Below are 14706 nucleotides of genomic sequence, written 5' to 3'. Positions count from 1 at the left end.
TGTGTGGGGTCTGGTGACCCCGCCATTCTTCCCTGCCTGTGGCAGGGGGTCAGGCTAGATGATCTGTTCAGGTTCCTCCTGACCCTAGCTACTATGATACTATGATGACGGTTTCAGGCTCAACATTAGGAAAAACTTCTTCACAGTTAGGGTGTCCAGATTGTGGAATAACCTCCCTCCAGATGTGATGCAATCACCTACCCTGGAAATCTTCAAGAGGAGACTGGATAGTCACCTCACTGGGGTCAGCTGACCCCAGTTGTCTTTACTGCTTGGTGCAGGGGGCAGGACCCAATGATCTTCTGAGGTCCCTTCCAGCCTTACAATCTATGAATCTGTGGTGCTTTATACCTGGTGTTGGCTAAATGCCTTGTCCATCCCCCTTGCCTGTCTGTCCATCCATCCATCCATCCATCCCCTCATGATGCAGCAATGAAGGGGCAGAGCAATGATGGTGCCCAGATCTGGCTCCATAGAGCTGCTCCAATCCCGGCCTGTGGGAGGTGGTTTTGGGCCCACCTATGGCAGCCCTGACAGACAACGCCTCTGGGCATGTCTGAGCTACGACTTCAGGGTGTCTGCAAGGGCCCAGCAGGCAGCCCCTGTTGCCATGTGGGCCCCAAGGCTCCCAGACCCTGCCCACATCAGGGCCCAAGGAACCCAGGGCTGACCCCACCAGGGCACAGTACCGCCAACCCTTTCCCATGCAGGGCAGCCTCTGCAGAGTGCCCCCAGCACATAACAGTCTCCTGATGCCAGAGGCTAGGGGTGAGCCCATCTCCTGCACATGTGTGTGTGCATGGGTGTGTGTACACATACATTCTCACACCCATGCCCTCTGTGGGGCAAGAGGGGACCTTGGCTGCCCATTTCGCACCCACCCAGCAGCAGTTGCTGGCAGAGGAGATGGTCGTTCTCTCAGGCTGGCAGTGCTGGGTCCTGGCAGGAAAAGCCCGCAGGCCTTATGGTTTGGGGCTGCAGCCTGGGCACAGGGTGGCCAGCATTCCCAGCCATCCCTTCCAGAGCAGGGGGGCAAGAGCGACTGTCTGCTCACCCTCCCCATCTGCCACCAGCGCTGGGGTACCTGCAGGTGCATGTCCCCCAGGCCTGGGGGTGGCACTGACTCTTGTGCTGTGTTTTGGTCCCTGTGCACCCAGGATCATGGATTTCCTCCCCCATCCAGGCCCGACATGCAGGTCTCTGCAGTGCTGATCATGGAGCTCTGCTGGGTCAGCGGTTTTCCACCTCCCTCCCCTCCCCCTCCTGTGAGTCCTGGTGCTGACAGGCAAGATCAGGAGCCTGACCCAGGGTGCCAGAGGCCTGTGTTGCCCCCAGCGCTCCCCACCCCCTCCTCAGCGTGTTCCCTGTGGAGACGCTGTGCAGTGTGGCCGGTTGCTAAGGAGGGTTGTCAGGGGAACTGCTCTGGAAAAAACTAGGGTAGGTCTGAATCTACCTCTGCCAGTCCTGTGTTGGTCTGCAGGCGTGCATCTGTCCACCGGGGCTTGGCTGGATTGGGTCCTGTGGGGATCTGCACGGACCCTGCCACCCTCCGCCTCTTCGTGGGGCTGCATGTTTGCACGCATGTGGATGGGTGCAGGCATTGTACTGCTGCCTCCATTGCTGTCGCTGTGGCCTGACAGCTGCATCCCAAACACCTTGCTCTTGGCCTAGGTCTCCTCCCTCCTGCAGGGGTCATGCGCGTGTGTCCTGGTGCCTCCTGCGGTGGCAGGTGTGCCAGCACTGCCCCCCTACCCGCGCAGCAGCCCTGGCACCTGCCTCTCCAGGCGGGGGCTGCAGAGGGGGTGAGAGGCCTGGGCCCTGGTGCCAGTGAACTGGAGCTGCCTGCAGCTGCTGCCCCCATCTCCCTCTCCCCTCGCCCACCCCCCATGCAGCTGGGCTCCGGGCTCCTGAGCAAGGGGTGGGGGCTGGGGCCAGTGGAGTCACAGGGCCAGGGCAGGGAGTGCCCTTGGTTAGAGAGTGCCATCGCCAGCACGGACTAGGGGATCCTTCTGGCCCCAGCCCCCACAGAGTTCTCAGGTCTTGGTAGGGGGCTGCTGCAGTGGTGCCCTGACCCATTTGGTGTGTTGCCAGCAGGGCCCTGACGCATGCACAATGAGGTGGCCCTGCCCTGGGGGGGCATTAGGATGGTGTCTCTGCTCGTGGGGGTTTGGCCGTGGCAGTGGGTGGTATTGGGCTGCAGGGGGAGGGGAGGCCTCTTGGCTGTGGCTGCATCAGGCCACGCTTGCTTCCGGCCTGACCTAGAAACTCCAGCTGTGCTTTGTAGCGGGGAGGGGCCAGTACTGCTGCGCTGCGGCTGCGGCTGGTCCGCCCGCGGCGCTCGCCCCGCCCCCTGCCGCTGAGGGGCTGCTCTTGGCAGGAGCTACACATGGGACCAGGGCAGGGTCCCCTGGCTTTAGCATCAGTGGCATGGTGCAGGATGGGGACCTGCAAGGCTGGGCTCGAGGTGCTGGGGATAGGACTGAGCATGGGGACCAGCCTGGGCAGAAAGGGCACACTTGGAGAGCTGCTGTCAGTGGCTGAGGACCGGGATGGTCAGCCAAGACGTGTGGCCTGCGGGGCTGCACCCGGCTCTCTGCCCCGGTGACCTGTGCCCCGTTCTCTTCCCATTGACTGAGCTCCTGTTCCCTCCATCCCATGGCTGCTTTGCTGCCTCAGGGAAGCTGTGGGAGCTGTGGGGGGGCCCCAGGTACATTCTGAGCCCCTGCATTGTCCCACAGAGGCCTTGTAGGCCCTGCTGGGCTCAGCCAGCCAGAAGGAAATGGCATGTGGATGGGGACAGGGCTGTCGTCTTCTCCTCCCTCTGGCTCCTCTTTCAGTGCAATGTCCTGGGATGTCAAAGCTTGGAGGAGGTTCCCAGGAAGAGACATCCTCCTAGAACATGGCTTTGGCTGCCTGGCAGGGGCTATCTTGGAGGAGGAGGGCGCTGGAGATGCATGGAAGGCACCAGGGAACATGTTCCAGGGGACGGAGAGCAGGCAGGGATGGGTGGACAGGGTGACTTGGGACATGGGAGTTGGCCTTAGCTCAGAAGAGGAAACTAGTGGAACTTGGCTTGTTTAGTGCGGAGAAGCTGGAGTTGGGGGGGGGGCGTGCTGCCTATAAATACCCCGGGCAGAGGGAGAAGCTGTTTGTGCTGGCGGACACTGCTGGCACCAGCACAAATGGACATTAATGGGCCCTGAGTCCACGCAGGCTGGAAGCAGCAGGAAGATTTCTCAGCCTGGTCAGGGAGTTGTGAAGCCATCACCATGGGGAACTGGAGCTGGGGGGTTCACGGAGGGGACTGTGTGAGGCAGCACAGTCTGGAATAGCATTGCTGCTTCTCATGTTTGTCCCCGAGTCCCCTGGTGTCTGCACCGTCCTGGCCCTGGGATTGCACAAATGGACAGGAGTCTTGATTTCCTGCCTGGTCCCTCCTCAGGCATTGCCAGCCCCAGGGCTATGGGGAGACTTGGAAGCAGGAGCCCAGGGCAGAAGCCAGGAGGCAAAGCAGAGGATTTCCCTTGATGCTTTAATCTCATGAAGTTTAAGCTGCTTCTGGGCTGTGGGCACCAAGCCATGGGATGGAGGGGGGCGCTGCCCCAGGAGGCAGCATGGAGGCCCAGATGGTATCTGCAGGGGCAGGGGGCTGAGGCTCTCTGGCTGTCAGGCGGCCAGCCCCGTGGGATGGGCTGGCGTCCAGCGGACTTGAGACCAAAGCATCTAAATGTGTTGCTGAAGGAAAAACTAAGAGCAGTGTGGATGTGCCACCCTCCTCAGCAGGCCTTGGCCAAGGCTCCCCCCTGCATTATGGGAGCTGTATAAGGCATCTATGGTGCCATGTTTCCTGATGGGAAAGTATTTCATCCTCATGGGTTGGGCTGTTCTGTCTCTGTGCCTCCCCCGCGGGGTAGGAGGGCAGCGCCTGGCCTGTGGGCACCAAGCCTGGGAGGAAGAGCCCCAGGAGCTGGGCTGTAAAGCTGCTGATGCCAACACATAGTGCTGGTGGGACGTGGTCTGTGCCCCTGGGCACCACAGGGCTGGGCTGTCACAGAGCACCAGTCACTGGGGTGCGGGGCCAGCAGGGCCCAGGGAGAACTGTCAGGGATTAAAGCAAGCAGCCTCTGGAAGGGCTGAGATTATTGGTTGAGGCTACAGCAAAAATAAATCCCAGCTGCTGCGGAGGCCTCCACCTGCCCCCTATACCTGCGTGTTGGGTACAAGGACATGTCCTGGGGGTTGTGGGGCAGGACGGGAGGCAGCTGCTGTGCCACAGGGTTGTCACCACCTCTGAGCAGCCTGATACTTTCCTTAAAGCAGCAGCTCCCAGGGCACTGGGACTTGGGGGGCTCTGAGCAGCAGAACAAATGGGCATGGGCTTCCAGGCATGCAGCAACCCTGGTGCAGCCAGTGGGGAAGTGACTTGGCCTCAGGTTCTGGGGGGAGGGTATGCCTGCTGACCTGCTTGGGGCCAGTGATCCCCAGGAGGGAAAGCACAGCTCTAAGCATGCCCACCTGCCCGTCTGTCTAGCAGGTCTCGGGTTCATGAGAGGTCCCCTGGAGATGGCGTTGGTGTGTGAGACCGGGCAGGGGGAGTCTGCTGTGAGACCACAGCAGATGCCAGCAGCAGCATTCCCTGCTGCTCAGGACACCAATATGGGTCTAGGGCTAGGGCGGTGCCTGGAAAGAGGCAGGTCATGGTTGGGAGCATGGGGCTTGAGTTCATGAGGCACAGGAGCATGCCCCATAGGCACAGGGGGCAAGAGCAGGCAGGGCCCCACGGCAAATGGTGTGCAGCTAGTGAGAGTTGGCAGGAGGCTAGTGCGTGAGCAAAGGAAGCTGTGGGGGCAGCCTGGGGGTTGGCAGTGGCAGGCAGGTGCAAGGGGCTGGTCGGAGGCACGTGTCTATGACAGGGGCCTGTCCCACCCCTCCTGGGGCTCAGCCAGATTTGTGGCACCCCGGATCCCATTGGGATGGGCAAGGCCCCAGCAGCAGCCTCCCAGTGCTCAGAGGGCTGCTGTGCTGAAGGAGAGGGTAGCAGCTCCCGGCCACAGGGGCAGGACCAGGCAGGGGCAGGTGCAGCACCAGGCAGCTCCCTCACTGTCAGGCCCTTGCCCGGGCTGTGTCCTTCTGGAGTGTCTCAGGGCCAACACATCCTGCCTTGGTGCCAGGGGCTGGGCTCTCATGGCCCCTTCCCTTCCCCTGGTTCCAGGGTCCATCATTTCTGTGGCTGAGCTCCTGACCTCACCTGCCGCTTGCAGGCCTCAAGCAAAGGCATGGGAAGGCTGGCCTCCAGGGTCTGGGCTGCCAGCTCCAGGGTGCTGGGAAATGACAGGGGGTCAAAAGCTCCTCTCTGCCCATAGCACTACGGCCTTGTCAGGGCACCCAGGGGAGGGTAGTGTGCTCTCTCTACACTGGGAGGTGGAGGGGCAGCGAGCTGGCTGCAGGCATGGGTGGAGCCCAACAGGGCCAGGCTGGCTTGGTGGGGCGAGCGGTTGGGAGATGCAGGTGAGCCATGTGCCAGTCCCTGCCCCAGTTCCTGCAGAGGCCTGGTGGGGCCTGCACCGCCCCTGCACCCTGACCCCAAGCTGCTTCCCCGCGTGGAGCCTTGGGGCAGGAACCCATGGCTGCCTCACCTTGTGGCCACCCTGACCACCCCCCACTGGCTCTCACTCTGCCCAGGCCCCCACAGGACATCAGCCTGGAGGAGTTTGATGACGAGGACCTGTCAGAGATCACAGACGACTGTGGTATTGGCCTGAACTATGACTCAGACCATTATGAGAAGGTAAAGGGGGGTGTACGGTGGGGAGGGGCAGGCGGGGACCCGGGGCTGGGTGTGTTGGCAGGGGGGGACACTCAGAGCTCTGGCTGGTGTGACCCTGTGTGTGTGGGGAGGGGTGTTGTGGAGGTGGCGTGAGCCTGACCCACAGTGGCGCTGGATGATGTGGGCAGCTCCACATCCAGCCTGTGTCTGTGGTCCTGGAGGAGGCAGGTGCATCAGGGCAGGCTAAGGCCAGGCTGTAAGGACGGTCGGGGTCACCGGGGCCAGCCTGTGCCGGGTCCCTGGTGTGGATCTTGCTCTGTGTGGGTGCCAGGGGGTGGGTGCCTGGTAGTGAGCCCGCACAGCGTGGAGGCTGGGGACACTGATGGCTCAGCGTTCCAGTCACGAGAGCTGCTGCCGAGGCAGTACCGAGCTCCTGCCTCTGGCTCCGCTGACTTAGCTGCTCCGCACCACAGGGACGCCGTGGGCACGGGACAGGTGGAGGCCCTGGGGCCAGGACTGTGGCACGGGGCCTAGCAGCACAGCCAGCGTAAGGGGCAGGGAAAAGGGACAGGGCCAGTTCGACACAGGGACATGTGGGGCCGGATGGACATGGGGGTGGGGAGGGCAGGACAGGACATATGAGGTCAGCTGCACATGGGGCTGGGAAGGTGGGATGCATGAAACTGACTGGATCTGGGGATGCGGAGGCCAGGACGCCTGGGGCTAGCTGAACATGGTGGGCGGGGTGGGGAAGGTCAGGCCTGTGCCCTTGTGCCACAGGGCTCCCAGCCAGCCCATGCTCTGGGCCCCAGCAGGCAGGTAGGTGCAAGCTGGGCCTTCACTCCGTGTCCCGACTCAGGACTGCCTGGTGCTGGAGCGCTGCGAGCAGCCGCACCCCGTCTGCACCTTCCAGGACGACTTCCAGGAGTTTGAGATGATTGATGACAATGAAGAGGAGGAGGAGGAGGAGGAGGGGAACGAGCTGGATGCACCCCCATCACCCTCAGCCTCCCCCATCCCCTCCCCAGCCACTGAGGACACCCAGAAGACACGGCCCACCACACTAAACCTAACTGTGCCTGGCACCCAGGTGAGGGCTGGGGCAGGGGTGGGGGCTCTTTTCTGTGGGGTCTCTGCTGGGGGACCTCGGGGAGGGAGGGAGGTCCCTGCTTGTAATGTTGTGGGGAGCAAGGTAGGGTATGTGTCGGGGGGAGCAACAGCTGGATGAGTGGGGGGGTGCAGCTGTGGTCTCTGCAGTGCTGTGGGTGCTGTGAGGTTGTCCAGTGTGCCCCAAGCAGGCAGAGGCACTTGTGTAAAGGGTGGCCCCATGCCTAGTCCTTGTAGGGCCATGAGCATCCAAGGGAGGCAGCTGCAAGCAGGCAGGTGTTTGGGGGGGTGTGGGGCATGGCTGCCATTGCATGGGGACAGAGCACGCATGTCTGGAAACTGTGTACAGTTCTGGGCTCTGCACTCGAGAACAGCCTTGGTGAGGGCAGGCCAGGGGCTCAGGTTGCTGGGGCCGGGGTGCCAGGCTGGTGAGAGGAGGTGTAGTAGTCCAGCTCATGGGGCCTGGCACGGCAGGTCTGATCCTTGCTGATACATGTGCCTGAATGCTGGTGGGTGGGGGCTGATGCCAAAGGGTGAGTCTGGCCAGGAGCCAGGCCCTGGGTGGCAGAGCTCTCTGGCTCATCTCAGGCAGTTGCTGTGGGAATGGAGCCCTGCCCCTCCGGCTCTATCCCCATCCTGCTCAGAGCAGGGGTCTTGCCATGTCCCTCCTGGGCCAGGGGCAGGCCACCCTGCTGTGACTGCATGGATTGGCAGGGGTTCCTGTCAGCCCTGGAAGGGTAGGTCGTGTGGAGTGGGAAGGGCTCTGGGTGCTGGGCACAGGGGTGGTTTGGGGGGATCTGCAGAGTCCTCTGCTGTAGTGCTGGATAGCCCTGTTTGGTGCCTGGCAGTACAGAGCTGGTCTCTTCCTTCTTGGGATGTGGCTCCTCCTCTCAGTCTTTGCCTGTGGTTGGAGCCCCTGACACCTGTTCCCCTGGCCCAGCCATGGCTGCCTCTGGATTCCCAGCCCCTGATCCCCTCCCCTGGGGATTATTGCTCCATGCCCACTGGCCCACAGAGCTCCTGCCAGGAGCTTATTTGCAGGTGTTGCACACATGCACATGCCCTTGCTCCTTCTGGATGAGTGGTCTTGGCACAGGCTACTGTCAGCTCTGTGCTCTGCCCACCCCTGAGCACTTTGCATGTGACTTGCTGGGCATCACATCCCAGCCAGGCCTCCATAAGGCTGCTGCCCAGGCTCAGGGCCTCTGCAATGGCCACAGCCTGGGTGTTGCCCCCTCCCCCCCAGCGCAGGGCTGCCAGGGCCCTATGGGAGGAGGAAGCACTGGGCAGCAGTTGACTGGGGGCAGTTCTGCACAGCTCAGCTTGCTCCCAGCCCAGGGGTCATGGGTTCCTAGGGTAGCTCTGTTGCAGATCCTCTGCTGCCATGTGCATGTGTGTGAGTGCACATGTGTGCCTTGGAGGGTGAATGGGTAGCTCCTGCATGTGCTGGAGCTCATGTGCAAGGTGTGGGGGGGTGTGCGAATATGTGTTAAAAGGTGAGGGCTTATGTATACGTATGTTTGTGTGTGGTGATGGGCAAAGGAGCGCATGTACACTTGTGCATACATGTACACACAGGTGTTCTGGGGGCTGTGGGGTCCTGGCGTGGTGCTGCCTGTGTACCTTGCCTTTGAGCTCTCCTCTGCCAGGTGAATCCCCAGCCACATGGGGCTGGGGCTGTGGGCTCTACTGGCTGTGCTGGTGGGGGGCTCGCTGGTTGCCTCTCTGGGAGTGAAGACCCTCGTGACCTGCCCCAAGCACCTATCACAGAGCCAGACCTGGACACCATGCTGCTGACGTGCCATGCTGATGCACCCAGCAGCTAGACCAGACATCCTTTGCCTCCAGCTCCTCGCTCTCTTTCTGGCTTTGCTCTCTTCCCCTTATCCCATGGCCACTTGAGGCCCCTAATGGCTCTGCCTCTTCTCTCTCCCACCAGGATTCCCTGAACAACAACGGCAGCTACCCACCTCCGGCCCCTGCCCCAGCCCAGCGGGCCACCTGGCAGGAGACCCTCCTCCACTCCTCTTCCTCCTCTTCCCCCCCTCGCGTTGGTGAGTAGCTATCTTCCCTCCCTGCCCCCCTGTCCACTGCCTCAGCTCCAGGGTGGGGGTCTGTCCCAGAGGGTGGGGGCATGTTGGTGTGTGGAGCCCAGCTGTGGGGCAAGCAGGGGGCGGGGTGGGCATGGGGCTGAGGGAGCCAGGATGCTCTGGGGACAGGCCCTGCAACAGAGCAGCCCCCAGGGCCCTGGCTGTGCCAGGGAGGGCCAGCCCATGCCAGTGCCCCCCGCCCCCCCACGTGCCTCCTACCTTGGGCAGAGTCCTGCTGCGGGTCCCGGGCGAGCACAAAATGCTTCTTGGAGCTGCATCACCCTTGGGCATGTGAAGGGAACCTTGGTCATGTGGCCCATGGGAGCCAGCACCGGGCACTAAACCCACAGGGATGGGAAGGGCAATGGCTCTAGGTGCTCACTTTGGGTCCATGGATTAGTGACTTTGTGGCTACCCCCTGCCCGGCTGCATCCCACCTCCTTACCCTGCTGGGAGCCACCTGCCAATGCACAGGCCCTTCCCTCACCCAGGATAGGGGATGGAGGGGAGCAGCACATGCTCCCTGCAGTCAGCCAGAGGGGCCGGCTGGGTGGCCAAGACACCTTGAGAGTGGAGCTACAGCAGGGGCCTGGGGGCTGAGACGACCTGTGGAAACTGAGTGCCTGCTTCCACCCCTGGGTGGCAGGGGGCAGAGTCCAGGGAAGGGTGGAAGTTCCCCAGAAATGCAGTAAATCCCCCAGCAGCAGATCTCCAAGGAGCTCCACAGATTCCCCACACCCTGGGCCTGGGCACCCGCTCCTCCCGTGGTGCTCAAGGCTGTCTCCAGGGCATGGCTGGCCCCCTTCTATTGCACACGTGGACATGGGTGCACGCAGCAGCTCCTGACCCTGCCCAGCCCTGCTCAGAGCAGCTAGTGGAGTCTGGTTCCCTGTGGCCCTGGCTCTCCATAGGCAATGGTGTGACTGCCCCAGTGCTCCCATTGAGCAGAGGGCAGCGAGGTGCCTGCCGCTTGCCGCACTGATCTTGGCTCTTTGCACTTCCTCCACAGGGCACTTGTCTCCTGCCCACCTGTGTGTGCAGGATGGACCTTGCCTGGAAAGCCAGCAGGGCCTGGGGCCAAGCGTGGGGGGCACAGGGCAGGGCCCGTCTCCACTCAAATCCTCCCTCTACGACCTGGAAGGCAACAGACACGAGTCCCTGGCATGTGTTAACCAGGCGCCCGAGAGCGCCGGGGAGGATTATAACATGAACATCATCACCGTGCCGCACTCCCCTGCCCAGCTCTGCCCACCGCCTCCTGAGCCATCTCTCTCTCCAACAGGGCCTGCTGCCCTGCCTCGCCTGGACCCCGGCATGGATCCCCGGAGCCCTGGTGCCAGCCCCACACTGCCTGGCGCCCTGGAGACCTGCTGCATGCAGTCAAAGCCAGACGCAGCCAGCAGGAGGGAGAAGCAGCATCCCGGGGGAGAAGGGAGCCCCATGGAGGGTGCAGTGCAGGAGGCAGGGCTGGGCAGCCCTCAGGATTCCCCCATTGCCCTCATTGACCAGTCCAGCACCCCACTGTCTGAGGAGGAGCTGGCCAAAGGCTACGGAGACCCTGGGGTCGGCCTCTTCACAGACCGGAGTGATGGGGAGGGCCCACGGCCCCTGGGGGCCTCTACATGCCGCAAGGGGCTGACAGAGCAGCTGAGCTCAGAAGGGGAGGGTCCTCTTGGTTGCCGGGCCGGGCTGCCCTCGGGCTCCTCGGAGACCACATCACCGTCATCAGACCCCGGCATCGAGGCTGACATGACCAGCCGGAACGCCAAGCCCTTCCTGCCCTGCAGCCGGCACAGCGAGGACCTTAGCTCGCCTGGCTCTGACTCGGATGTGGAGGGGGAGCTAGAGGCAGCATTCGGCTCCGGGGGCCGCCTGGTCGGCAACATGATCTCCTCCATCTCGGAGACAGAGCTGGACCTGAGCAGTGACAGCAGCAGTGGCCGCTCATCCCACCTCACCAACTCCATTGAGGAGGCCAGCTCCCCCGCCTCAGAGGCTGACCTGGAGGCTGAGCTGGATGCCCCGGGCATCCTGGGCATCAAGGACGCACTGCTGTTGGACACCGGCAAGGAGGAACCAGAGTCAGCACTGCCAGGGGAGCCACTGGGCAGTGAGCGGAGCATGGTGCGGAGGCAGAGCCTGGCCGACCTGAAGATGGAGGACTACTATGACAGCCTGAGCCCCGAGGACTCCTCAGTGCCTGCCGAGCAGACGGATTTGTCCATGCCCAGCCCCCTGGACCTGGCCATTGACCCTGACCACAGCCTGGAGAGCATCCGCCGCTCCTTCTACCTGCCTGTGGGACCCAAGCTCCTGCCTGCGGTGGATGACGAGGAGGAGGAGGAGGACAACAGTGAGTATGACTCGGACTCAGAGTCAGAGCCTGACCTCAGTGAGGACTCTGACTCTCCCTGGCTGCTCAGCAACCTGGTCAACAAGATGATCTCAGAGGGCTCCTACCCCATCAAGTGCCCAGACGAGTGCTTCCAGCAGTCCCACTCTCTCTGCGACACTATCTCCCCAGCCTCTGACCTGGAGCCTGAGATCCTGGGAGAGGTGCTGGATGGGGAGCCTGGTCCACAGGAGCCACCAGAGCCACCTGCGATACATCATGCCCAGCAGGGCATTGAACTAATGGATATGGAGACCCTGCGCAGCACCCTGCAGAGTGCTGAGGATGCCAAGCCCGCGAGCGCTGGCCCTGGCAGGGCCCCAGTCCCACCCCTGCCTGGTGCCGGCCCCTACCTGTTCATGAGCAACCCAACGCGTGACACCATCACCCCGGTGTTCCCCGGGCGCCGCCGGGGCAGCACCAACCTGCGGGCCAGCCCAGGCTGCTGCACTGCCTCTACCAAGAGCTCCCCAGGTGCCCCTGAGGGCCAGGAGCCCAGCACAGAGCCAGTGGCCAGGCCCGAAGACTGGGCTGTCGACAAAGATCTGGACTCGGGCATCCTGGAAGACAACGACATGATTGACGACATCCGGTTAGAGGCCCTGGGCCAGGGCCCCGGTGCCCTGGACGTGTCTACGGCCAAGACCAACCGGTGCTTCACCATGGCTTACTCTACCGATGAAGATGATGCCCCTTACTTCGGCAGCCTGAAGGGCTCCCCCTTCTGTGAAAGCCCAGATGGCCTGGAGGGGGGCCTGGGGCTGCCGCCACCCACCCGGCCCCTGGACGCATCGCTGGTATACGACTCCATCAAGTACACGCTGGTGGTGGATGAGGACACACAGCTGGAGCTTGTGAGCCTGCAGCGCTGCACTTCGGCACTGAGCGACGATAGCGAGGAGCTGTTGAGGGCCGGTGGCCCTGGGGACGGGGATGAAGACGAGGATGCGGACACACTGGGTGATGGGCTGGCAGCCTGTGACAGGCCCAGCTCCTCTGAGGACTCCTCACCGGAGGCCGACCTCCAGTTCTCCAAGAAATTCCTCAATGTCTTCGTCAACAGCACGTCCCGCTCCTCCAGTGAGTGTCCCTGCTCCCCCTCCCCTCCCCTGTGTCTCTGACCAGTCCAGGGCTATGACCCCCCCACCCTCCTGATGCTGTCCCTTGGCCCACCAGCACCATCCAGGGGGGCATCTCAGTCCTCCCACATGGCTCCCCTCTCAGCAGCTGCCTCAGTGCCCACCTCCATCCCTTAGTGCCCCATGAGCAGCATCAGGGAGACCTGGGACTGGGCAGGGGTGGGTGAGACTTGGCACCCCCATGGCCTGCTGGGTGTTGGGGGTCACTCCATGGGCAGAGGTGACACACGGCTGTGGGGCAGCATGGTCTGGGTCTCCCTCCCCCATGTGCCCTGTACTCCTGGCTGCCATCATGTCCTCTCTGCTCCCCAGGCACTGAGTCTTTTGGGCTATTCTCATGCATGGTGAATGGGGAGGAGCGGGAGCAGACGCACCGTGCTGTCTTCAGGTGAGGAGCATGTCTGGACCAGTGCAGCCCCTGCCCCTGCCCTGGCCTGTGGGACCCTCTCCCCTCTGTGGACTGACTACCTGTTCTTGCTTGTCAGCCATGGCCAGCTGAGGGCTGTCGTGGCATCTTCAGTCCCTGGCATTGCAGCTGCGGGGCAAAGGGCAGGTTGGCTGGGCCCGAGGCTCCTGGGCACCAGCGTTTCCTCCACCCCTTACCCCCATCCCAGCAGCTGCCTCTGTCGGCAGGTTTATCCCGCGCCATGAGGATGAGCTGGAGCTGGATGTGGACGACCCAATCCTGGTGGAGCTGGAGGAGGATGACTACTGGTACCGTGGCTACAACATGCGGACAGGTGAACGAGGCATCTTCCCAGCCTTCTACGCCCACGAGGTGGTGAGCCAGGCCAAGGACCTCATAGGTAGGTGAGCTCCTCCCACCCCAGGAGCCCTGGCCCCAGCCCTGGGACTGCCCGGGAAAGAGAGGGACTTGCTGGCGCTGGCCCTGCCAGTGTCCCCTGGCCCACGCAGAGTCCTGTGCAGGGTCAGGCCTGGGGCAGGGCTACAGGAATCCCCTGCCCAGGGAAGTGTGGGCTTGGAGAAGCCCAAGGGAGGAGACTTTGGTGCCTGAACAGCTGCTTCCAAGAAAGGCTGAGGAAGTGCAGCCAGCCTGGTGGGAATGGGCAAGAGGGTCAGGAGAGGCCATGGAGCCCTGCCCCAAGCCTGCTGCCCTGCCGGGGGAGCCTGGTGCCATGAAGCCCTGGAAGGGGGTGCCTGCTGGCGCCAGTGGGAGTCTCCAGGGTTGGCACCTCATACCAGGTCCGGTGGTCAGTGACTCCCCTGACATGGAGCAGATACTGCTGCCAGGGTGGAGGATGCTGCTGATGAGGGGCGTGCTGGGAAATTCCTGGGAGTGAGCCCACACGGGAGTGGGCTGCTGACAGAGCAGAGGGGAGCATGTTGCAGCCTCCTGGCAGGGGCAAGGAGAGCAAGAAACCCCATGCCTGTGAGGCAGGCCTGGCAGGGTGCAGGCAGTCATCAGTGGTAGGGAGCAAACCCGCCCCAGTGGGTACCATATGCTGGAGCCCTGACCCTGGTGTGGCGCAGTGGTGAGAGAGAAGTTGCAGTGGAGGCTGCATGGCTCCAGTCCAGAGGACCAGGTCAGCAAGGTGGGTCAGAGTCCAAGGTGGTGCTCACTTTGCCACCAAGTTAATTAGCATGCTGATGCCAGTGCTGAGTCCATGTGGGTGGGGTGATGCTGAAGGGTTGCGGGAGAGGGGGCCTGGACAAGCAGGAGCCAGAGTCAAGGGTAGCACCAGTGCCAGCTGCTCCACTGGGGAAAGTTGCCCCAGCCAGGCCCTTAGCAGGGACTCAGGCCACCCTCACAGGGAAGCAGTGGTGGGAAATGTTTCTGCAGCTGCCTCCTGGGACAGCCCTGCAGCCTGTTGGTGGCCTGGGCTGGGCTTTGGGCTTGCCCCCAGCAGGGCACGGGACAGTGCAAGGGAGCAGGTAATGGGGAGGGAGGGACTGGGACTGGATCGCAGGGAGCTCCCCGCACTGGGCTGCACTGCAGTCCCTGGGCAAGAGGGGTGATGGGAGCCTGTTCCTTGGGCAGACCCCTTGAAAGGCACAGGGGAACAGGGCAGTCCCAGCCTCTGCCCCTGCCCCTGTATCAGGATGAGGGACCAGGGGTCTCACAAGCTTTCCTGTGCTCCGTCTTGCTACACAGCAGCCCGTGCTCACCCCCAGCCCAGGCCCAGCCGCACGCCCCAGCCCCATGGGCTGGCTGGCTTCCTGCAGGGCTTGCTGCCTCTCTTTGCAGGCCTG

The 14706-nt window shown here is 62.9% G+C and overlaps 1 protein-coding gene across 1 annotated transcript in view; it reads left to right on the top strand.

The window, feature by feature from the left end:
• Positions 1-2459: 2459 nt before the first annotated feature.
• MAPK8IP2 (mitogen-activated protein kinase 8 interacting protein 2) overlaps positions 2460-14706 on the top strand; it is a 16396-nt gene continuing 4149 nt past the window's right edge. The window contains exons 1-7 of the mRNA XM_025216401.1: positions 2460-5788; positions 6627-6857; positions 8814-8928; positions 9974-12436; positions 12808-12883; positions 13129-13301; positions 14702-14706. The exon at positions 14702-14706 is cut by the window's right edge and continues 90 nt beyond it. Of these exons, the coding sequence (XP_025072186.1) occupies positions 5624-5788; positions 6627-6857; positions 8814-8928; positions 9974-12436; positions 12808-12883; positions 13129-13301; positions 14702-14706 (3228 nt within the window). The 5' untranslated portion in view covers positions 2460-5623. The remainder of the gene's footprint in view (positions 5789-6626; positions 6858-8813; positions 8929-9973; positions 12437-12807; positions 12884-13128; positions 13302-14701) is intronic.

The sequence above is a fragment of the Alligator sinensis genome, unplaced genomic scaffold (assembly GCF_000455745.1).
Source record: "Alligator sinensis unplaced genomic scaffold, ASM45574v1 scaffold961_1, whole genome shotgun sequence".
Lineage (NCBI taxonomy): Eukaryota > Metazoa > Chordata > Crocodylia > Alligatoridae > Alligator > Alligator sinensis.
This window is presented reverse-complemented; position numbering and strand designations above follow the sequence as displayed.